The 25,888-nt window shown below is 37.6% G+C and overlaps 1 protein-coding gene across 1 annotated transcript in view; it reads right to left on the bottom strand.

Annotated features, from left to right (window-relative positions):
• Positions 1 to 4,429: 4,429 nt before the first annotated feature.
• Positions 4,430 to 25,888, bottom strand: part of med27 (mediator complex subunit 27) — a 124,706-nt gene continuing 103,247 nt past the window's right edge. The window contains exons 6-8 of the mRNA XM_056463987.1: positions 17,165 to 17,206; positions 12,122 to 12,199; positions 4,430 to 4,853 (exon numbers count right to left, since the gene is read on the bottom strand). Of these exons, the coding sequence (XP_056319962.1) occupies positions 4,719 to 4,853; positions 12,122 to 12,199; positions 17,165 to 17,206 (255 nt within the window). The 3' untranslated portion in view covers positions 4,430 to 4,718. The remainder of the gene's footprint in view (positions 4,854 to 12,121; positions 12,200 to 17,164; positions 17,207 to 25,888) is intronic.

Here is a 25,888-nt window from a genome sequence, read left to right as displayed (position 1 = left end):
CCCTTAAGCCAGTTAGCCTCTCTGACCTTAAAAGTTAAAAAAGACAGCAAAAACTCTGAAGAGTGAAACCCGAACGTGTATTAAATCTACAAATGCAATGAAGACTGGTGCTCACTAACTGTTTTGCGGAGCAGATGCTCTGTTAACCGGGGAGTGGAGAGTAGGTGTATGAATTAGCCCTCGTCGGAGAGAGAAAGCGAGAGCGAAGACTGTGACTTCAGTGCGAAGCTCCAATCTCTGCCGCGATCTGAAGGCAATGATCATTTCACTTGATCAAAGCCCATCATGCAAAAACGGTGCAGCTCCTTGAGTTCTTCAGCAAAGCTCTGAATATAAAGTGAAAGTGAGAATATAAGCCTGCTCATTAGGACTTTCAGCTGGTTTGAACTTTTAGACTGCTATATATGGCTTAGGACTATTGCAGTGCTCTCAATGTACTACTGATGTTCTTCATGCATGAAAGTTCTTCAGTTAATTAAGCACAAAGCTATTAAAACACATGCTCCATGTTTTGTGGATATTCTGAGATCTAGAAAATGCTATGAAAACGTAAAGTTGGACACTCAAAAAAATTGACCATTGCTGTTTGTTCAAACTACTTATTTAAAATGAGCTGAAACAACACAATTCTTGTATTTATTGGAAAATTGATTTGTTTTATGTTCAATCCACTTACATTTTGTAAAAAAATATGTTCATTGTTTTGAGTTATGACAACATGAATGGTGTTGGTGTAACTACACTACCTGACAAAAGTCTTGTCGTCCATCCCAGTTGTAAGAGCATAAATAATAGCTTGACTTCTAGTTGATCATTTGGGAAAGTGGCAGATGGTCGATTTTTCCAATGAGTCATCTGTTGAACTGCATCCCAATCATCACAAATACTGCAGAAGACCTATTGGAACCCGCATCCTAAATAAAACAAATACATTTATAGATATGGTATATAAGTATTTATACAACAGTTCTGTCTGGTTCTTGAATCTGATTGGCTGATAGCTGTGCGATTTTTGTCCAGCCTCTTAAACCTTCACCCTTCTGTATTACTCCGCCCACATACAGCAACATGCCAGTGTTGCCAACTTTGCAACTTTGTCACTATATTTAGTGATTTTCAGACCCCCCTTAGCGACAAGTTATCAAAAGTCACCAACGACAAATCTAGTAACTTTTTTTGTGTGTTACTGGAGATTTTTATAGACCCTCATGTGTCTCTACTGTACCGTTCCTACTCTTTTCCACGAGCTGCGGGTGATGCCGTCAGCCTCTCAACTGCCTCAGAGCACAAACAGGCGGCCCAGTCCTTGTACAGCAGTGTCTTCCACCTACAGTCCGAGAGCAGACCACCCCTCTGCTTACTGATTGCAAATGATTTAGCACCGGGAGTCTTACCTTGAAGGGGGAGGTTAATATGTCAGTAGGTGACCATAGGTCAAGATGGACACACATGACATGTGGAGTCCCACAAGGCTCAATTCTGGCACCTCTCCTGTTCAACCTTTATATGCTCCCTCTGAGCCAAATAATGAGAAAGAACCAAATCTCCTACCACAGCTATGCTGATGACACTCGGATCTACCTAGCCTTACTGCCTAATGACTACAGCCCCATTGACACCCTCTGCCAGTGCATTGATGAAATTAACAGTTGGATGTGCCAAAACTTTCTTCAGTTAAACAAAGAGAACTGAAGTCATTGCGTTTGGGAACAGAGATGAGGTTCTCAAGGTGAATGCGTACCTTGGCTCTAAAGGTCAAACAACAAAGTATAAGGTCAAGAATCTTGGTGCGACTCTGGAGTCTGAGTTTCAATAGTCATGTCAAAGCAGTAAGTAAATCAGCATACTATCATCTCAAAAACATTGCAAGAGTTAGATGCTTTGTTTCCAGTGAAGACTTAGAGAAACTTGTTCATGCTTTTATCAGCAGCAGGGTGGATTACTGTAACAGCCTTCTCACTGGAGACAAACAGTTCCAGCTCATCCAGAACGCTGCTGTCAGGATTCTGACCAGAACCAGAAAATCAGAGCACATCCCACCTGTCCTCAGGTCTTTACACTGGCTGCCAGGTACATTCAGAATAGATTTTAAAGTATTATTACGTGTCTATAAATCACTAAATGGCCTAGGACCTTAACACATTACAGATATGCTGACGGAATACAAATTTACCAGATCACTCAGATCATTAGGATGATTTAAACTAGAGTTCAGTCAAAGCAGGGTGAATCGGCTTTCAGCTACTACGCCCCTCGCTGCTGGAATTAGCTTCCAGAAATGATCACACATGCTCCAACATCAGGTAAACACATTTTTTCTGCTGTAAAGTTGGCCATTTTAACAGTGGAGTCAATAGAAATATGCTCTATTTTGGAGCCAAAACTCGTGGAATTTTGTTGAACTGCAGTTTCAGTTACTTCCGTATTATTAGCTTCACCAGGGAAAGCGGGATGTTTCCGCTTGGCTGAAATGCATGTGAAGCTCTCTCTGAGTACATAAGTACAGTATAAGATCTCAGTTCCAATAGTTCCAGTTGATGTAATTACATTACGTCTAATCTATGTGGCTCCATAAAGATCATATTCAAACCATACACATATTACAAACATGAAATGAGTAATAAGGTAACACTACTTTGAGGTTTCTCGATAAACATACAACACTTGCCTACCTTGCGGCTACCCCAGTGCGGATTCTGTTTTGAAAAGTTGGACTTTCTGTACAGTTCTAATGGTCAATGTGAATAACTGGTGCCTAAAACAAAAGCATTCAATAATTCAGACTTGAATGTATAATGTGTTGTTGCAAAAGTGAAACCATGTCAGGTGTTCTCCTGCAAACACTCACTGAGAGCTTTGCCACTCTAAAACTTGCATGATAAGAAATGCAAAAGCAACGGTGATTTCGCACGATGCACATTTATGAATGTTCTCTAAATGGCAATGTATTTTTAATGAACTGTATATGTACATTTTGAATTAGTTTCAGAAGTTTATAGACGCATATTTAAAATGCTGAGAAAGTTTCTGCTGTTATTTGCAGAAGTTTTATGGAAAATAAACAGTAAACAGCGTTATCTGAGATTAAGAAATGAACAAATTTGGATAAAAAAAAAGGTAAAACTTTATCTGAAGGGGGTGTTCGTAAGACTGTCATGAAAGATTTGTAATCATGACATGACATCATGACATGAGATTTTTGCATACTTTTGACAACTGTAAATAAATGTCATTTGCTCAAATGCAAAGATGACATTGTTCGTTATGACAACTTGACATAAATACATCACAGCCTGTGTTTGGGCTCTATTTTAACAATCTCGGCGCAAAGCCTAAAGTGCATGACGCAAAAGCATTAGGGGCATGTCCGAATACACTTTTGCTATTTTAAGGACAGAAAAATACGGTCTGTGCCCTGGCACATGGTCTAACAGGGCTGTGTTGTTATGGTTGTGTTTTGAGTATAACGTGCATTAAACCAATCTGTCTGATCACCCATTCCCTTTAAGAGTCAGGTGCGTCGCACCATGGCACATTTGCTATTTACATGTTGGACTTTGTAAGAGGAAAAACTGAACTCTACATGTGAGAAAACAGTAAAACAGACCATCTGCAGCGAGAGGATAAAGAATGAGCCTATTCCATTCAGCCTCTTTACTTTCTCTTTACTCGACTCCTTTACTTTCGTGGATAACCAAACGGTGTTGTATACACCACTGAAGACATCCATTAGCCTACATATTTAAAAACTATTTCTAAATTCAGTTCTAATTTCCCGCAAACAATTCTTATGCCCCCCATACGCCTCCAAAACCTCCAAACTGTCATAACTAAACTGAAAAAAGCCCCCTGAGATGAGGCATGGTAGTAGAGGTTTTTATATTCATTTAGAAAATAATCATTTTTGTAGCATTTTAATGCTTTTATTTTTTTATATGTGAAGAAATTTGTGTACTGCTGTACATCCTGTGTGTATTAAGCAATGTTTATGCGTTTGGACCCACAATGTTGCGGTCTATTACAGTTCCTCAAAATAGCAACGCGTCAACAATGCGCCTTAACACACCTCCTTAATAGACTGGAACACCCATGAGTCCACAAAGTGGGGCAAACAGATTTGCCATTTAAACAACGTGGTGCTAAATGTAAAAATTAGAGTTGCGCTGGTTTGAAAATAGCAACAAATCGCAGCAAACACATCTTGCACCTTATTGCGCCGAGTACATGATAGAGCCGGCTTTGTCTCGGTCATGATAACTTGATATTACGAAGACCACAAAACTTGTCATTTATCTATCATAAACATGAGGCTTGAGACATGTGTCAGGTCATGATTATAAAGGATTCATGACAGTCTTATGAACACCCGTTTAAGTAAAGTGTTACCAACAAAGTTTGTGTATGCATTTAAAATAATTTTGAGACAAAATATGGAAAAACAAAATCAAATCAGTTTATTTAAAAGTGAAAATTGTCAGGTACAGCTGAACTATAGCATTAAAGATAGTGACCTACTTATGGTTTGAACTTTTTTCCTTACAAAGTCAAGTAAGAAAACATGGAGAATAATGTTCTTCTAAATGAGAGTGGAGCAAAGCTGTAATCTTCATGTCACTGTCTTCATATCTATGACTGATATCTGCAAACACATGATGCTGGAAACTGCATCTTTGAGTTGTCCAGGCCAAGCCGTGGAAAGGCTGTTATCCGGTACAGAGTCACTGCCGGCAGGTGTCATGGAAAGCCTCCAGAGTTCGGAAGTCCCTCCATGTAGGAGGAAGACCCTCCTGCAGGTATTTGCCACAGCGCTGACATGGGGTCTGGAAGAGCTTGATGTAGCTCCTCAACCAGGTCTGGTCAAAAGAACAACAAACAAATATTAGAAGTAGTGCTTTATATCTCAAGCTGAGTTATTATGTCATTCTAGTTGTTGTGACACCTAAAATAGTATATATATATAAACTCACCGGCCACTTTATTAGGTACACCTGTCCAACTGCTCTTTAATGCAAATTTATAATCAGCCAATCACATGGCAGCAACTCAATGTATTTAGAGAATGGTCCAAAAAAATATCCAGTGAGCGGCAGTTCTGTAGGTGCAAATGCCTCGTTGATGCCAGAGGTCAGAGCAGAATGGCCAGACTGGTTTGAGCTGATAGAAAGGCAACAGCAACTCAAATAACCACTCGTTACAGCAGACATATGCAGAAGAGCATCTCTGAACACACAACACCTCCAACCTTGAACTGGATGAGCTACAGCAGCAGAAGACCACACCGGGTGCCACTCCTGTTAGGTTAGAACAGGAAACTGAGGCTATAATTGGCACAGGCTCACCAAAACTGGACAATAGAAGATTGGAGAAACTTGATCTGATGAGTCTTAATTTCTGCTGCAACATTCGGATGGTGGGGTCAGAATCTGGCGTCAACAACATGAAAGCATGGATCCATCCTGTCTTGTATCAACTTTTAAGGTTGCTGCTGGTGGTGTAATGGTGTGGGGGATATTTTCTTGGCACACTTAGGTCCTATTAGTACCAATTGAGCATTGTGTTAACGCCACAGCCTACCTGGGTATTGTTGCTGACCATGTCCATCCCTTTAGGACCACAGTGTACCCATCTTCTGATGGCTACTTCCAGCAGGATAAAGCGCCATGTCATAAAGCGCAAAACATCTCAGACTGGTTTCTTGAACATGACAATGAGTTTACTGTACTCAAATGGCCTCCACAGTCACTAGATCTCAATCCAAGAGCACCTTTGGGATGTGGTGTAACGGGAGATTTGCATAATGGATGCGCAGCCGTCAAATCTGCAGCAACTGTGTGATGCTATCATGTCTATATGAAGCAAAATCTATTGAGGAATATTTCCAGTTCCTTCCTGAATCTATGCCACAAAGGATAAAGGCAGTTCTGAAGGCAAAAGGGCGTCCCGGTACTGGTAAGGTATACCTAATAAAATGGCTGTATATATATATATATATATTTATTTAAAATTTATTTACACTGCTAACTGTAAATATATTAGAAGAAATTTTTGTTCATAGTATATGTATATATACAGATGTACATGTAGTTCTCGATTCTGATTGGCTGATGAACGTTTGAAGGGCTCATTCACACAGAATGTGTTTTTCCAGTATAATGCACTACTTATCCATTGTTTTTCAATGTAAACATGTGCTTGATGGAGGTGCCTGACCATCACACTCTCGTTTTTTGAAACGCTGTGCACAGAGTGCTGTGTTTTTTTGTATTCCATGATTTTTTTTACATGATTCCATGATGAATTTTTACATGGAGTGCCGCTCATCACTGTCAGTTCCAAAGTAGTGGACCAATCAGAATAACTTGGAGGGTGGGCAAATGCTGCAAGTTTCTGTTTACAGGCATTTAGTGGATACTCTTGTGCTCTACTGTACATCTCATGTTTTTAGATTGAAAGACATATTCTGTGTGAATGAGCCTTAATGTGTGAAATTATTTTCAGCTAAAGTTTTAGGCAAGTCTTCACCAGATTACACTTCCATATCTTGATGCTGAATGAATTCAAAATCAAATCAAAAAGGCTATGAATGAGATGTGTGAAGCCGGATTTATTCTTCTGTGTCACCTTCACATATAGCTAGTGCCTTTGTGAGCATTTATACTTCTGCGTTCTGTGTTACACTGCAATAACACTTCCAAATCGCTAGTAGGCACATGGTTTTTATGCTCTGTTATTATGACAGAAACTTGTGAACGTTCAACAACCTTAATCATATTAAAAAAAAACAATGCATGTATCTGAAATGTATCAACAAATGTATCTAAACCTCTTCTGCAGGTCTAAGGACTTGTTTAACACTCACACCACTGGCCTTGAGCCACCCCCACAGGTCTTGGTCACGCCTCCACACTTGTCACTGTTAACAAGCTGACCAATCACAGATCTTGTGATCTGCATTGTCGCAATTTTGTCCGAAGGCTTTTGTACCATGTGCATTTGATTCTTAGACGCTTTGAAACCTTAGACATTTATTGAAATACATCATCTGAACAGTGTTTTTATTATGTATGGAAACTGACAAGCCTCATAATTGACTCCATTCTGCTGAATTATTACATGATAACATTGTGGCTGTATTACAACCTTTATAGATTATGCTTTGAATATTTCAATGGCCCGTCGTTAATTATTCCTTACAAATAGAATGTGCATAGGCATACCTTTTGTTATTATAATTTGTAGTTGAATATGTTCATTGAGTATGTCTTTTTAATGTACTTTCCACAATAATTCAATCTCAACATAGCTTCTCAAACTTCAAACACAAACTCTCAAAGACTGGATGAGCACTAGAGACTGCCTTGAACTCATTTTGACCACACCGAAGCATAAGAGAGCATATTTTCCCGGCTTAAATGCAGTAAGTGTGCCAGCGGATGGCCTCACCCTCGGCTGGCCTCATTGCATTGGCATTGGTGGTGTGAGATCAGCATGAGGGTCTGTGGGTCTCACAGCGGTCACAAGCAGACATTGATTTAACAGCAGGAGGAGTGTGTCTGCTCTCCTCTCCAGCCCGTCTTCACTGGGCCGCTCCGCACAGCCGGGGTTTACCTGCACCTGTCAGGACGCATTGTCTTTCCTAATTCATCTGCCGGCCCAAACCACCCTCCACTGATTCCCTGTTATTCATACTCCAATTAGCACACACAACAGTACAATTTATTATGTTCACCTTGCTAGCAACAAGCTGGGCCCTATTTTTCATTTCCTTAATTCTTTGTGGCATGGATTCAACATGGTGCTTCCTTAGTGATTTTGGTCAATATAGACAGGATAGCATCTAAAGTTCCTGCAGATCCAATATGTGAATCTCCCATTGAAGTACATTCTAAAGGTGCTCAATTGGATTTAGCTCTGGTGACTGTGGACATTTGTGCCTTATTTCCACTGAGTGGTAGAGTTCAGTTTGGTATGGTACGGGTCACCTTTATCAGGCTTGTGTCTCAACTGCCAAATGGTACCCTTTTGGTACGCATGGAGTACGACAGAAAGTTGCAGTCGACGTCATTCTCACTCGAAGAAATGTAAAAGCAAAGCTGTAAAAGTTCGCGTCCCAGCTGGATCAGTTGGCATTTCTGTGTGGAGTTTGCATGTTCTCCCCATGTTGGTGTGGGCTTCCTCAGGGTGCTCTAGTTTCCCCCACAGTCCAAAGACATGCACTATAGGTGAATTGAATGAACTAACTTGGCCATAGTGTATGAGTGTAAATGGGTGTGTATGAATGTTTTCAAGTATTGGGTTGCAGCTGGAATGGCATCCGCTGTGTAAAACATATGCTGGATAAGTTGGCGGTTAGCTGAAGGAAAATGAATGAATGAACAACAGGAAAGATATAACCTGCAGTCAGTGCACACCTCTCATCTGTATCTTTAATCTTCACCAGCACATGTAACCTCTTGTTAAAAAGTAATTCCGTCATTCCGAGTTCATAATAGTCCAAAAGGTGATGATAATAGTTAAACATCACAGTTTTTTCCCCGTTTTAGGTTGCTGAAAGAATCATTTGTTCATTAGTTTTTTCATGCTTCATTCTCACGTTTGTCAGTTTCTGAAACAAATGTAAAAATCCGCACTTCAGTAATCACGTGCAAGTTATCAGCATGAGCTCGAGTTCGTTAATTCAAATATAGAAGCACGGAGAGTAGAGAGCAAAAGTGTAACCAATTGCATAGCCTAGTTAACAACAAAAGGACACGCGGCATATTCTGCTTTTCTTCTCTGCAAGTGGCTGTTTATCACAAGAAGACATCAAGGTTTGTTTGAGCTTGAGTCGACCATGGCTCATTATTATGTGTATTATAACAATGTCATGTCTCACTGTGTATTTAAAAACGGCGCTTGCTTTGTTTTCATTCTCATGGCTTGATGCTTGTGCTAGTGACAATTCTCTGTAAACCAATAGTGTTCAGCTGCATGTCTAGCTCCACCCTTTTGGTACTGTTCTTTTGTTTTCGTACCCTTTGGAAAAGGTACCCAAAAAAGTAGTACGGTATGGTTTGCTTTTTAGTACCTTTTGACAGTGGAAACGAACAGAAAAACATACCGAATCGTGCCGTACCACTCATTGCTAATGGGTAGACTTAACACGATGCGGAAGCTTTATCATGGTATAAGGTATTATCACGATATTGTCCCAAGCTGCAAAAAAGCTTACCTAACCGGTAAAATAACAAAATAACAAAAAAAAAAAAAAAAAAAAAAAAAAAAAAAAAAAATATATATATATATATATATATATATATATATATATATATATATATATATATATATATATATATATATATATATATATATATATATATATATATATATATATATATATATATATATATATATATTAAAATAATATATTAATATTTAATAAGACGTTTGTAACTTGTAGACTTTCGGTGTTGTAGTGAAGTCTCTCAAATCTGCCATTGGTTGTGCACAGTGCTTAATTTGTAGATTTCGAGGTTCCAGGACAGATTGGGGTAACTGATCCGGCATGTTACCAGAGGAGGGAGAAGTGCCGCACCTGGTGGGGGGGTGAAGGAGATGTAGGGTGGTGGGAGGGGCTTTAGGGGTAGAGGGGTCACGGAAAAAAGTGAAGAGCGGGGTGGGGCAGGCATGCGTGTGAGGAGGGGGATCGGTAAAATAAGGTGCTCAGATTTCAGAGGTGCAGATCCGGCATAAATCAAGCCCTGGTTGTGCACTACTACAAAAGAAATAATTGAATCTTGCATCTCTCCAAGCCCATTTGTTGTTTATGAATCACCACAACCCTCTGGTGTCAAAATTGTGGGAAATTATGTAGTCCAAGCGGGGCTTTACTGGAGCCTTTCTATGAGCTCAAATCATTCTGGTCATTCTCTTCTGACCTCTGGCTTCAACAGGGCATTCACAGAACTGCTGCTCATTGGATATGTTTTCAGACCATTTTCTGTAAACCCTAGAGATGGTTGTACATAAAATCCCTGTAGATCGAGGATAGTCTTGCACTAACAACTATACAATTGTCAAAGTCACACAAGTCATCTTTATTCCTTATTCTAGTGCACAGTTCCCATTCTTCCTGCAAACAAGTCTTGAGGCGGGCAACAGGACAGGATTTTCAGTGTTGCAATTTGCACTACAAAATGCACCACAAATTCTCTATTGGAGACAGGTCGGGACTGTCGGCAGGCCAATTAAGTACCTGTATCCTCTTCCTCCACAGCCTGGAGTTTATAATGCGTGCAGAATGTGGTTTTGAATTGTCTTGTTGAAATATGCATGGGTGTCCCTGGAAAATATGTCACTTCAGCAGATCATTTTGACCACGTCAACATGCCTAAACGAACCGAGCTGCTTCCATATTATTGGCCCTGTAGATTTCTATCAACCATTTTAAATTCATTACCAGAATGACATAACTAAAACGTAATGAAAAAAAGGGATCATAAAGCATAATATTTGGAGAGAATAACGACTGGTGGTGTTTTATTTATTTTTTTGATTATAAATAAGCTGTGCCTGCCGGGGATGGCCTTGGATTGAAGTGAATCAATGGTGTGTTTAAATCCATGTACACAGAAGAAAGCCCATGATTCCAGCCATGGTCAGAATAGCTCCACATTGATCTTACAGAGAAGTAATCAATCATTCCTCTCTATTTCAAGCTTGGAGCAAAGGTCGGCTGACTATTTAAAGACAGACCTGATTTAATGCTTCATCACATTAAAAAAAAAGATCTACAACAAGGTTAACTTGTTAAGAAACTTTAACATTTTGGTTTGTTATACGAGTGAGGTTTCTGTGTATTTTCATACATCTAAGAATTTCTTCTTTTATTCAGAGTTACAGTGATGTTTACATGTCTCTTGGAATCGAACCAATGACCTTGGTGCTGCTTTAACCCTCCTTTACTGGTTAAGCAAGAGAAATATTTTCTTTTTTGATTAGTCGAAATCTCAGCTTCTGGTATTCTGGTCTTAAATGCATACTTGTGTGCTAGCTTTTAGCTTTTAGTTAAAACTTTTAGCTAAAACTTTTAGGTTTTAGTTTAAACTTTCTTCAGTTAAACAAAAAGAAAAGTCATTGCGTTTGGGAACAGAGATGAGGTTCTCAAGGTGAATGTGTACCTTGGCTCTAAAGGTCAAACAACAAAGAATAAGGTCAAGAATCTTGGTGTGACTCTGGAGTCAGATCTGAGTTTCAATAGTCGTGTCAAAGCAGTAAGTAAATCAGCATACTATCATCTCAAAAACATTGCAAGAATTAGATGCTTTGTTTCCAGTGAGGACTTAGAGAAACTTGTTCATGCTTTTATCAGCAGCAGGGTGGATTACTATAACGGCCTCCTCACGGGCCTTCCCAAAAAAAAGTCAGAAAGTTGCAGCTCATCCAGAACGCTGTTGTCAGGATTCTGACCACAACCAGGAAATCAGAGTACATCACACCTGTCCTCATGTCTTTACACTGGCTGCCAGGTACGTTCAAAATAGATTTTAAAGTATTATTACTTGTCCATAAATCACTAAATAGTCTAGGACCACAATACGTTACAAATATGCTCACTGAATACAAACCTAACAGATCACTCAGATCATTAGGATCATATAAACTAGAGTTCAGTCAAAGCAGGGTGAATCGGCTTTCAGCTATACTACGCCCCTCGCTGCTGGAATCAGCTTCCAGAAATAATCAGAAGAACTCCAACATTAGGTACATTCAAATCAAGACTAAAACACAAATCTGTTTAGTTGTGCCTTTACTAATTGAGGACTGTGCTACATCCGACAGATCGCACTATTGTCTTTCTTTTCTTTTTTTATTCTTTTAAAACCCGTTTTAACACATTTTAATCTGTTTTTATCTGCTTTAATGATTTTTATTATTTTTTATTTTCTTATATCTGTCTTTTTTATTCTTGTTTATGTAAAGCACTTTGAACTGCCACTGTGTATGAAATGTGCTATATAAATAAACTTGCCTTGCGTTTTAGTTAAGCAGCACCACATAGCCAAAGGAAGAAATTCATATTTGCATGTAATATTTCTTTTGTAGTGTCATTGTAATTGTAAAAGTGATGTACTGTACCCACCATGAAAGAGCGAACCACAACATCAGGCATCTGCGGGAGCTGGTAATGCAGGAGGGCTGTGGTTGCATGATCAGTGACCTGTGAGAACAAAATCATCAATGAAAACAATAACATGACCGGCTATATTCACAAAACCAAATGGAAATATAAGGAACCAGACAACAGCACTGTCATAAAGACATAAATTCATTTTAAAGAGTCCTTACTATGGGTTTTGAAAATTACCTTCCATGCAGTGTGTAACACAGCTCTAAGTGAATGAACTATTGCTTCTCAAAAAATAAAGAGATTGACTCAGATTTATTTGAATGATTTGCATAAATTCAGATCTTTATCCATTTTGTTGTGATGTCTGAAGGAAACATTGCCCCGCCAACTTGTTCAAAAAAAGTTTTTCCATTGTGTTGATTAACACTTAATCTATGGTGTTGTTATTACTAGGAGTTAAGGGCAAGAATAGAGCAATCTGCTAATGTTTAACTGCATAGCTTTAATGCAGGGCTCACACATATACTCTGTACCATGGCAGCTTGTTGCTTCAACATTGTCTTGATAAGGCATGACGGGTGTTTTGTTTCCAACTGTCAACCAATCACAACAGACTAGGTCAAAGTACCAATCGTCGCAGATTAGTGTCACGGAAACAAAACTATGACCTTTATAATGCATGATAGGACTGCTTTAAATAATTATATAGCCAGTATGACATATTTACGGTCTGTAACTTTAACAAAATTGTTCTATAAACTAAACTAATGACTCTTTTTAGCATAAAATGCTACAAAAAAAAATCTCATTCTAAATTTAAAGGAAAAAGCATCAATAATTAAACTTTTAAATGTCAATTCGCTGTATGCTGTCATACCTTTATGAAAATTAATAAGTTCTGCTCACTAAGACTGCATTATTTAATCAAATGTACAGGAAAAACTACAAAATTTTAAGTATTTTTTTTTATTTTAAAAAGTAATTTATTCCTGTGACATCAAAACTGAATGTTTAGCATCATTACTCCGGTCACGTGATAATTCAGAAACCATTTTAATATTTTGATTTGCTGATTAGAATTTTGCCAGCAGTCGTTGATGAATAGGACATTTAGAATATCCTAATATTCTATAATATTGTTATATAATATTATATAATATTGTTTTTTTTTTTTAAATAAATGACCATTTTCCTTTTGATCAATTTAAAGCATCTTTGACATATAAATAAGTATTAATTTCTGTCATTTCTTTTCTACTTCTTTAATAAATGATCATGTGACTGAAATCCACTTTAAATCTTTCAAATAGAAAAAGGTTATTTTAAATAGTAAAAGTATTGCACATTTCTACTGTTTTTGCAGTATTTTGGGTCAAATAAATGCAAGCTTGGTTAGCAGAACTTATTTATAAAGATTAAACCTATTCTAAACCCTTTGACTGGTAGTGTACATAAAAAAGTGTATTAATTCAATTAAATACATTTTAACGATTATAATAATACAATCTACAGTGCACAATGCTACAACGCAACACATCTTTGTTCTTGAACTTGTGTTTTACATTTTTTTTAAAGCATTTCTTTTATTGCATGCACAGGCACACATTTGAAGAAGTCCTAATTAAAATCCGCTTCCAGATCAATCTGCCTACACCCAGATTAACTCCAAAGTCCAATTTTCAGAAGAACACTATAACCTTATTACTTTCCCTAAAATCCCATCTTCCATCACTAATGTAATTATAGAAAGGGACTATAAAGCGAACCGCTTCAATCTCCAGTCATCACTTCATTACACTCCCAAAAGTCTGACCATAGTGACCAAAAGTCCTTATGGAGAAAAACAGACAATTTTATCTCTTGGAAAAGGAAAAGAAACTCAAACTGCTATTGTTGCAATAAAAAAGGGTCACATTTTTACAAGTTTTCATTAGTAAATGTTAATTAAAGGTGCTGTATGTACGTTTTTTTTTACTCTTTTAAAGCAGTGGTTCTCAAGTAGGGGTCGCAGGACAATGACAGGGGGTTGCTCGGTGATTTCCAAAAGTTAAATATGTTTTATTAATCTAATTATAACCACATTTTATCCATAACCCACAGGAGATAATAGTAGTTAATAGTTACATTAAAAAAGCAACAACATGCAAATAAAAAGCCATCAGCCTTTTAATTTTGTGTGTGTTTATGTCAGATTAACAACACTGCTGCAGCAGATTAATTTTATAGCACCAGCTTAAACTTTCGGACAACTTTAGACTGTTGCACTTTTTTGTGTCGTCAATATGCTCGTGTTGATATAGGCCTATTGTTATGTGTGCAGTATTTCTATATTTATAACCACCTCAGATGAATATGGGGGTCGGGAGTCAGTGGCATTGTTATTTAGGGGGTTGCGGGCTGAAAAGTTTGGTAACCTCTGTTCTAAAGCATAAAAATACCATAATATGTTTGCAGATATTTAGGAAACATGCCAAGTGATAATTCTTGTTTATCTGAAAAACTACGCTGAAGTCAGATATTCTGCTTTGAGAATGTGCATTAGGTGCCAGAACGTCTGTCTTTGTTTTGGTCTTTTAATCATTCCACTGCCAGTTTAGCCAATTATATTCAGTCAGGAAGGCTCTCAAAGTGTGCATCCCTGACTGAAATGCGACCTCCGGTGGACAGTAGTAGCCCCAAAATGAGACGCAGATTCAAAGTTCCAACTGAGGTGGTTATTAATTAGCAAATAATATAATTATTATGAACGTAAACATTAGGTGAGCAGGTTACATTGTAACCCTGTGTCCCAACAACACGCTATGTGATGAGATTTGTACGGTGGCCGAAAGCTTAACGCGCTGCAGTTTTAGAAAGCACATGCATTTACAAAAAACACTAGCAAATAAAGAAACGATCTTCATCAGTTTGACAGCACATGTGTTACAAATTGGTCACAACACAAACAGCTGAAGAAACGTGCTGCAAATTGGTCACAACACAAACAGCTGAAGAAACGTGCTGCAAATTGGTCACAACACAAACAGCTGAAGAAACGTGCTGCAAATTGGTCACAACACAAACAGCTGAAGAAACATGCTGCAAATTGGTCACAACACTTGCAAATATCCATGTAACACAACAGAAATGTTTCAAGGGGACTCAAAAACATGACGGACCCTGCTGAGATATGGATGTGTTATAATGTAGTGTAATTAGGATATTAAAATAAACAGTCACGGCATAATAACACATCCATACCTCAGCAGGGTCCATCATGTTTTTGGGTCCCCTTGAAACATTTCCGTTGTGTTGCGTGGATATTTGCAACTGTTGTGACCAATTTGCTGCACATTTCTTCAGCTGTAATTGCATGTGCTTTCTTAAATTGCAGCGCGTTAAGCTCTTTCAGCCACCGTAGATTTGCAATGATAAACAATTTGGCTGTTTGTACCGGAGGAAACACGACAGAAATTTAAACACAGTCATTCAGAAGCACTCACTGCACTCCAACGAAATGGTAAGGTTTATAATCTAATTAATACATATTAAACCTCTTTAACATTGTTAAATGTAGATGCTGAATCACTGATATGTGTTGGCTTGCACTGAGTCACAAGTCAAAATACAAGTTAAAACGGCTAATTTTATTTTCAAGATCTAAGGTAAACTATCTGCTACTGCTTTCAATAGTATGGCAATAAATGTGATGTAAAATGACATTCAAACTCACGCTATTAGCATTTAACACTGAATACAGCACATGAGGTGTACCTGAGGTGATCATTGTGAAAGTTTTCTGATGTTTTCTGTTTCTAAAGAATAAATATCAGGTGTTAGCAAGAACAAAAACTCAATTTAATATGAAGAATATTCCAAACAAGTGCTGTTGCGTTTATTTGGAGCACTGTTTAAATCAGTATTAAATCAGCTTTTAGGCTCGACAGTCTGGCACACTCCTGTTGGTGTCATCAACCTGGCAACATGCGGTTGCATGTGTTTTGAACCAGGTGTGCAATACCTAGTTCAACCACTGGGTGTCAAACTTAAATACTGCACCTTTAATGTATTTACTAACATGCTTGTACAGTATTTAATCCATTAATAACATCAACAATGCTTGTTAACATTAGTTAATGCACCATGAGTTAACATGAACAACTGTACAGTATTTTCAATGACTAACATGAACCAATACTGTAATAAACGTATTGTTCATTGATTGTTTATGTTAATAAATGCATCAATTAACATTAACTAATACAACCTTATTGTAAAGTGTTACCAAAAAAATAAAGTGATGCTTTAACAAACACCAAAAAACATCTGTGTGGAAACTATCGGACAGCGGGGACGTGTGAAAAGTAAAGAACGATTAATTAAGCGAGCACGGAAAACGGGAATGCAGAAGTGACAGCTGGGAGGGGAAGATGAGAGGCAGCCCGTCCCTCCAGTTTCGGGTTCAAGAACGCGTTCGCAGCCGGAGAAAAGCAGAAATAAACAGGTCTGCGCTTTGATCAGCCTGTGCCGATCCGAGCAGCTCAGTTACAATGCCAGCCGGGTTCCTGCAACCCCTCGCTCTCAGTTCCAGGCAGCTCCTCGTACACATTCTCTCAAGTTTTTTTCCTCCCCGCTCTTTCAAAGGTGCATCAGCATTACCCAGAATGCATGGTTTCATCTGCCTTGGAGGCTTGACTGCTCTCTAATTCCAGCCTAATGAGATTCGGGCAGGCTGGAGAGAAGACGCCTGGAGCCCAGATGTTTAGAGGCTGTCAAATGAGGGCCAAGTGGAAATGAAATAATAAAAACTAGCACGGTAACAAATGATGTCTGAGAGATGAAAGGCTGAGAATGGTGGCGGAGAGGTGACAAGAAATGCCAGCGTCATTGGGAAGATCTTATTAGGATTTCACGGACATTCTATGCAAATGTTAGTTATTAATTTATTGCGCTGCTCAAATGGAGAGTACAAGAGCAGGATGGTTTAATTACACACTACGGGTAATGAGAAAGACACGCTCTATTGACTACAGTAAGTTTTGTGTATTTGTTAGTATGTATTGAGATGTTACCCACCTTTTGAAATGCTTGATAGTTGGATTTCGACCAGATGTCCAGCTAAAAAAGAAGAGAAGTAGATTTCAATCAATGTTAAGCTCCTTAAAGCCCAACCGGACAGTCAGTAGCTATGTTTACATCCACAATGAAAAAAGTGTTACATGCAAAACTGTTGCAAACAGCAATGTTCAACTTAATTTGTTTGTTTAAATTCAACCCAAATAATTTGTTTACAACCACTTAACGTAAAAAAAATTGAGTAAATCCAAGGAATCATCTTTGAATAATTTTTTTCAGTGCACCTATTTCTATGCGCACTTTGTACATGCACATGAAAAATTGGTAATTGAAAACGCCAAGATGACCTTGCATGCTTATCAGCCTGTTGTTGGAGACACCCAAAACCAAAATATGACCTCTTATAATGCAAAATAGGGGCTCTTTAAATAAAAGGTTTTATGTCATATTTTGAGAAAATTGTGTAAAAATGTGTAAATAAAATAAAATAATCGTTATGTTTGTGCATTCTGGCAGTTTATATAAGAAACTTCTGATAAATTTACACTTAACACAAGCTTTCATTTTAATTAACCAGCATGCATTTCCAACACACAAAGGCTCATTTTATTTTAAAACGTACAACCCCAAATCAGAAGTTGAGACAATCTAAAAAAAAAAAAAAGTAGTGATTTCCAAACTGACTTTGACAACATGAACACAATATTTCATGCTTTGTCCGGTCAACTTTATTTCTTTTGTAAATATACATCCTTTTCTGTCATTCAGACCTGCAACACATTACAAAAAACGTTGGGGCAGGAGCAATTTACGACTAGTAATCAGGTAAATTGGTTAAATAAGGTGATTTGAAAAAGGTGATGTCAACAAAAGATTGTAATTATGATATGATACAAAAGCAGCATCCAACCCCCTAGTCTTGTCCTTTAGGAGCAAAGATGGGATGAGGATTACCAGTTTGCCAGCAAATACATGAGATAATGATTGAAATGTTTAAAAGCAATGTCCCTCAAAGAAAGATAGGAAGACATTTGGATACCTCAGCTTCAACGGTGCATAACATAATTAAAAGATTTAAGGAATCTGGAGGAATTTCGGTGCATAAAGGACAAGGGTGCAAGTCTAAGTTGAACAATTGTGATCTTTAATCCCTCAGGTGGCACTGCATCAAGAATCGTCATTCATCTATAAGCAATATCACCAGATGGGCTCAGGACTACTTTGACAAACCTTTGTCAAGTACCACAATATGTACAGGTAGTTACATGCACAAATGCCAGTTAAAACTGTACTGTGCCAAAAGGAAGCCCTATGTTAACTGTGTCCAGAAGCGTCGTCAACTTCTCTGGGCTCGGAGGCATCTGGGATGAACAATCACACAGTGGAAATGTGTATTTTTATTCTCGTTTTCTATATTAACCCAATCTTTTCCTATTTGGGGTTGTACATTAAAGAGATTAAGTTTTTTTATATTATATTTTTATTTTGACCTTAAAGCAACACAGAGCAATAGAAAAAACGACAACTATAAAGACTAAAAACAAAAGGCAAAAAATGTTTAAATAAATAAACGACATTACATCAGTTCCTCCAGTATTATACATAGGTTTACAATGTTAAACATATATTTATAGGCCAGTGGGGACAGGCAATATGGGGATCTTGCAAACAATGACAGGGTCATACCTTTAAACTGTTATCCTTGACATTTGACAGATAATTAAAAAAGGTTTCCAGGTGGCTTTGAGGCCTCAAAAGGAAAGTTCACCCAAAATTGTAAATTGTCAATATTTACTCATCCTCCACTTGTTTGAGTTTCTTTCTTGTGTTGAACACAAATGAAGATATACTGAATTTTGTTTCTTCAAGCAGCCATTGACTTCCATAGTATTTTTGTTTTTTACTATGATTGTCAACAGCTGTTTCCCCCCCCAACATTCTTCAGAATATTTTGTTTTATGTTCAACAGAAGAAAGAAATTCACAGTAAATAATGAAGAAATAATTTTTGGGTGAACTATGCCTTTAAATATACAATAAATTGAGATAAATTATATATTGTTGACTTGAGTAATTCTTTTTAAAAGAATTAATCTAAGACACTTTATTAACTGAGGAAACTGGGCATTTTAATTATTAAAAAACAAAAGCAAGCAATCAGCATAGCTTTTGTACTTCATAGCATTCAGTGTTTGCTCAGCATTCTTTAAAGTGTACGGTCTAGTCTTGTGATCCTCCTGTGGTGATTTCTCTGCATGTGTAGATGAGTTCGTTTTACCTGTCTCAAACAGGCACTGTGTGATCAGTCAGTCATGCATTGAGCTCAATGGATTATTCCACTAGAACATATAAATCTTTACTTTTGAACATTTCTTTTTACCAGCTGAAGGTGGAGGGTGCCTGTCTTTCATTCAATTAGGTAATTTTGCTAATAATTTTTAATTAGCTGCAGCCCAAAGCAGTTTTTTTTAACAATGTTCCAGTTATAAAACCTGGAAATGTGATATGTAATTTAGATTACACATCACCTAGAATTATTGGCTCTACAGTTTCCAGAGGATGAAACAAAACATAACTTTCTATAAATGTATCTAAAAACCAAAGACCACCTAAAATAACATACATAAATATAAAATAAAGTAACATACATAAATGGTAGGCCACCCTCTTTGCCTTTATCTAGTGATGCATTGTACAGTTTCAAGCATGACTTGTTTGAATTTATTTATTTCATGACGTATTGAATTTAAAATATTGCTTCTTACATATAAAGCTTTAAATAATCTAGCTCCTGTTTATCTAACCAATCTTCTGTCTCGCTACAATCCAACTCGCTCTTTAAGATCTCAAAACTCAGGGCTTCTGGTAGTACCTAGAATAGCAAAGTCGAGTAAAGGAGGTCGAGCCTTCTCATTTATAGCTCCTAAACTCTGGAATAGCCTTCCTGATAACGTCCGAGGCTCAGACACACTCTCCCAATTCAAAACTAGATTAAAGACCTATCTGTTCAGTAAAGCATACACTTAGTGCACCACTTGGGGGCTTCCACACAGGTTATGCATCTTGTTGATATACACTGTGAACATCAGCTACGCTAATTATTTTCTTTATTCTCCATTTCCACCTGGGGATACTCTTCCCGAGGCCCCCAGACTATGCAGAGTCACTGATTCGATCCAAGACCAACGACGAGATGATCCCAAGGTTTCCATATCCTGGACCTGGCCGAATCCTGAACAACTACTGCGATGGTCATGGAGGAGTGGAGAACATGAGACTGTTTCCTATGACGCTCCAGAGACAGACGAGTCTTCGCTGAGGCCAGCTTCCAGCCTCCGCCACTGAGACTGCAGCTCTGCACAAGACGTTTGGCCAGCGGAGAAATTAAAATGGTCGTGCCCAACTGAGCCTGGTTTCTCTCAAGGTTTTTTTTTTCTTCACTTCCGCCTTTAGTGAAGTTTTTTTTCCCTCTCCGCTGTCGCCACTGGCTTGCATGGTTCAGGATCTGTAGAGCTGCGCATCGTTGGATTTGCTCTTCAGTATTTGGACTCTCAGTAGTGATTATTAAACCACACTGAACTGAGCTAAACTGAACTGAACTTAAACACTACAAACTGAACTACACTGTTCCTATTTACTGTGACCTTTTATGTGAAGCTGCTTTGACACAATCTACATTGTATAAGCGCTATACAAATAAAGGTGAATTGAATTGAATTGAATTGTTAGAAAACCAAGTGTAAAATATCACAGAGATCTAATTGTGCCAGATTTTTAAACTACACTGTAAAAAATGCTGGGTTCCACAATCGACAAAGAAATTGAGTAAACTTATTTGTTTTTACAAATTTAAGTAGGTTGAACATAAAACAAATAAGTTGTCCTCCCAAAATAACACCAAGAATTGTGTCATTTCAGCTCATTTTAAATTAGTTTGAACAAACAGCAAACGTCATTTTTTGAATTTAGTCTATTAAATATCAAAAATAATTTTAATAGGAGAGGTCACTGTGTACCTTTTTTCTTATATAATAAATTACTTGTACTTCAGAAAACGAATCCCAATGAATCAGCTTCTGGAGGTGTGAGAAGCTCCCTCAACCTCAGCCACTCAAGACTGGAGGTAATAATATTGAACCACTTTGATGATAGACTTTGGCTGAGGGATTTTAGAAAGACCAAAACAACATTTCAGATGTTAAGCAATGTGGTTGGTCTGCTGGTTTGTCCATTAATACGGTCTCATCTCATCATGTGATCTATTTAAACAAAACCGCATGACCTTTTTGATTAGCATCCTGAAATTTATTCAGTAAATGTGTTTCCATCATTTTGTATTCCAATTTTTCTTATCAGATAAAAAGTTGATCCTTCTCAGATGTGCACCATTTTTAATACTCATTTTCAACATTGTTAAAGCTGTTTCCATTATGGATTTTTATGTGATATTCCAAAAATGCGCATAATAGGTGGATGGAAACATAACTAGTGATGAGACCAGTACACAGATCTCAAAGGGCAGCTTAAATGCATCATGTCTGGGACCTGTATCTCTACCAAGAAAGACACTCATCGCGCTTAACCAGTGATTTATTGAAGCTCTGCTTCTTGTTGAAGTTGGCCAGAGAAAAACTAGTCGCAGTTTTATGTCATCTATTTCCACAAACTGATTGGGTTTCAGTTACTTGGCACTGTCCTCATCATCTTTCTTAGGCTCCATCCACACTAACATAGCTATTTTCAAACCCACTATGTTTTCTATGCGGTTTGGCTGTTTGTTCACATGAAAACGCAGTATCAGGTGACTGAAACCCAGTGGTGTAGAGTAACTAATTACAAATACTCAAACTACTGTAAGTGAGTTGTTTTTCCTCAGGAATTGTAATTTACTAAGTAGTTTTAAAAATGTGTACTTTTACTTTCCCTCGAGTACATTTTTAGTGCAGTATCGGTACTTTTACTCCACTACTTTCCTTCAACCTGCAGTCACCACTTTATTTTATTCTTGTCTATGGTGATTAGAAAAATCAGTCCTGTGATTCCTGTCCAATAAAATCGCACATAGAAAGTAAAATCGCATCATAATGAACTACCTTAAGACTTGCTCTTTATAATTGCAGCAAACTGTTTGGAAGCATTAAAAATGTCAAAGAAGATGCTGTTTAGATGCATGTCACGGATGTTTACTCTTTGATGACCAAAATGGTCTTAAACACTCAGCAGCCACAAGACGTCAACGTGATGTCAGATTGTACCCTAACGTCATGGGGGTGTTGCATTTTGTTTGCAAATGAAAATCGTGTTGACGTCAGAACTCAACGTCAGGCTGACGTCAACGTCCAACATAAGATCAACAAAATATCAACGTCCAATGATGTTACAGCTTGACGTTGCGTAGATGTTACCATTATGACGTCTATCAGACATTGGATTTTGGTTGCCATACCTGACGAATAAATGTCAGTATTTGACATCAATATGACATTGGTTTAAGATATTGGATGTGGTCACTTTCTAACAACCTAAAATCGACCAAATATCAACGTCATTTGACGTCATTATTGGACATAAAATAATACATTGTCCTTAGACACTGAATAGACATTGAATTTTTGTCACCTGACATCACAACCTAAATCTAACCTAATATTAAAGTCTTATGACGTTGTGTGCCTGCTGGACAACAACTAGGCCTCAGTGCATCAGCTTTTTACAACGTAATACTCACTATTCACTACTCTTGGGTATTTTTGAAAGGTCTACTTTTTACTCATACTTTAAGTAATATTTACAATAGATACTTTTACTATAATTGCACTGCATTTTAGGCAAGTAATGGTACTTTTACTTGAGTATGATTTTTCAGTACTCTTTCTACCACTGTTGAAACCACAACTTTTTGAAATTCGCACATTTACAGCTCTACAAACTGAATTTTTTCCTCATTACATCAGCAGGTGCAATGTTTTCTCCTTTCTGATTGGCCAACATGGGTTCACACCAAATGCAGATGAATAGATTGAGGAAAATCTTTACATTGTTTGCATTACCTTGTATGCAATCTACTCGCACGAATACTAAATTACAAATTTGGTGTGAACACAGCATAAAAGGCTTATCTCACCAGCTTTTGGTTCAGCGTAGCCCTAACATGCATCACAGTGTGTTCATGCGTTTCCATATTGATGGAGATTTAAAAAAAAAAAAAAACGAAGGTGGAGAAAAGTCTTTTTTTTTTTTTAAATATCCATGTACTGTACGAGTGGACATGGCCTTAGTAGAGTCAGTAGTAGTGTTATAACTACTAAGGTCACTACTAACCTGAAAACGTTCATTTCCCGCTAACATTTGCATGCTGTAGAGCATGTACTTAAACACTGCTGATTGGCCATTGTCAACAGAAATGATTGTGATTGGCTGTGAAGGTCATCAGTTCAGCATTCTTCACCGCTGTTCACCGAGTGCAAACACAGATACACACAAGCATTTCAAAGCAGTGTCAATCAGCTGGTCTGTCTATGAGCTGACATACGAGCGAGGCCAATCAGCGGTGTTTAAATAGCGCTCAACAGTGCTCAAATGTTAGCAGGAAAATGGATGTTTTTTTAGTTTTTTTTTTACTTTCAGTACTGATTGTTACCGAAATTCCAGTATCGTGATCACACTAGTTAGTAGAGCTGCCCTACAGCTGAATCACATTCTTCAAAATCGACACTGATCTTGAACTGAACTTGATCATCACTGAAAGGACTCAAATTTAAACATACCCGACTATTCAATAATTGCTAGCTTATCTTTGTAAGGCTGTATTGTATACCGTGCGTTATAAATAAATGTCACTTGACTTAATGACTAAATTGAATTTTTTGGGGGGTTGAACCATCTCCATAAACACTAGAGATATATACTTTGCTATAGAATTGTTTCGATACTGGAATTCAGTACCAATCGGTACTGAAATTAAAAAATTTCTCGCTAACACATTTGAGCTCGTTCTTAAACACTGCTGATTTGCTATTGTGTTCACGTGCTCAACAGAAATGACTGTGATTGGCCGTGAAGGTGGACGGTTCCACAACACTGTGTAAACACAGATACAGGGACATTTATGGAGCGTTTCGAAATCGCATCGATCAACTCATGTGAACACAACGGCAAATCAGTGCTGTTTAAGAACGCGCTCAACAGCTCTCAAATGTTAGCAGTAAATGGATATTTTTTCAAATTTCAGTATTGATAGGTACCGAATTCCAGTATTGTGACAACCCTACTTTGCTAGATGTTATTTGACAGTGTAAAGGTCAGTTACGTCGAGCCCTGTGTCTGGTTGTTGTGTGAGGGCCTACAAAAACTCATCACTAATGAAACCGTTGAGCGAAGGTCATCAGAAGAGTTTTCAAAGACGACAACAAATCAAAATGTTCTCTGACTCTAATATCAAACAGGCCCGGTGTCAGCATTTATCAGAGAAATCAGACTCCATCTCCCCTCTGTCCTCAAACCCACCTCCATACACTGCTGCCCTTTGAAGTAAAAAGAATGCCGGATCGCAAATTACCCAAGAGATGTCTGAGATAGTCTTTGAAGCCCTACTTTGATAGCATAGTTTCCCTTCTCCTACCCCTTCCTCTCTCTTTTTTTGTGTGTGCTTGGGGGTTCAGGAAAGCTCCATTGGACCTCTTGCATATGGTTATGGTAAGCTATGTGGCTTCGTTTGGACTAGAGGCGCCATTTAAAGAAAAACACTGTCGATATTCTGCTCCTGAATGTACATCATCTCGCAAAGTCCTAAATTTACCTCTAAATTACACAGGTACAGTTGAAGACAATTATCATTATAAACATACTAGTTTTAATAACTAATTTATTTTGTATTTGCCACAATGACAGTACATAATATTTTACAAGTTTCTTTGCAAGTTATTAGTATTCAGCTTAAAGTGGCATTTAAAGGCTTAACTAGTAGGGGTGTGATGAGATGCTTACTCCAAGAGACGAGACACAAAATTGGGTTTGCAAGAACGAGACGAGACAATCCTCGATGAAATGTATGAATGGAAAAGTCTTTTATTCAACTGGAAAAAAAGAGTTTAAATCAACTAAATGTTATTGTACTTCTGTTTTAATGAATTATATTCTGTAAACAGCATCCAAATACTGCTAAATATTTGCTAATATATAAATGGAAAATAGATTTTTAAATCAACTGAATTTTTTTTAGATGCTATTTAGATGCTTTAAGTCAACTTGTAGTGAATATATACATCTGAAAAGCTGTGAAAATGTCCTTGCATCACTTGGGAAATATTTGAAAGTCTAAATTTCATATAACCTACACAAAACACAACTATACATACAATTTAACATACATACATACATATACATAAAAAACTGTATTATATCTATTATATCAAAAAACTGTAGTATATCTAGCACGTTTTCAGTTGTGTAGCAAGCAAAACTTGTGTTAATGTGCAATATTTCATGCATACAAGGATCGCTGGTCTCTTACACGTTTTGTCCTAAAGCAACTACTGTATGCTTAGTGGTTGGCTAGTGGGGTGCAGGAATTACACTTATTACTAAGCCATTCTTGCATGCCATCTCAGAGCGAATATTCAGAGTAGCATGGTAAACAATGTAGCGTCACAGGTTGTCATTGTTTAAAATTGAACCAATGGGAATATAAAACCAACTTCACGTCAGTACAGCAGGCTAAGTGGAA

Source organism: Danio aesculapii, chromosome 8, assembly GCF_903798145.1.
Source record: "Danio aesculapii chromosome 8, fDanAes4.1, whole genome shotgun sequence".
NCBI lineage: Eukaryota > Metazoa > Chordata > Actinopteri > Cypriniformes > Danionidae > Danio > Danio aesculapii.
Note: the sequence above shows the minus strand (reverse complement) of the source record. Positions and strands in the feature narration are given on the sequence as shown.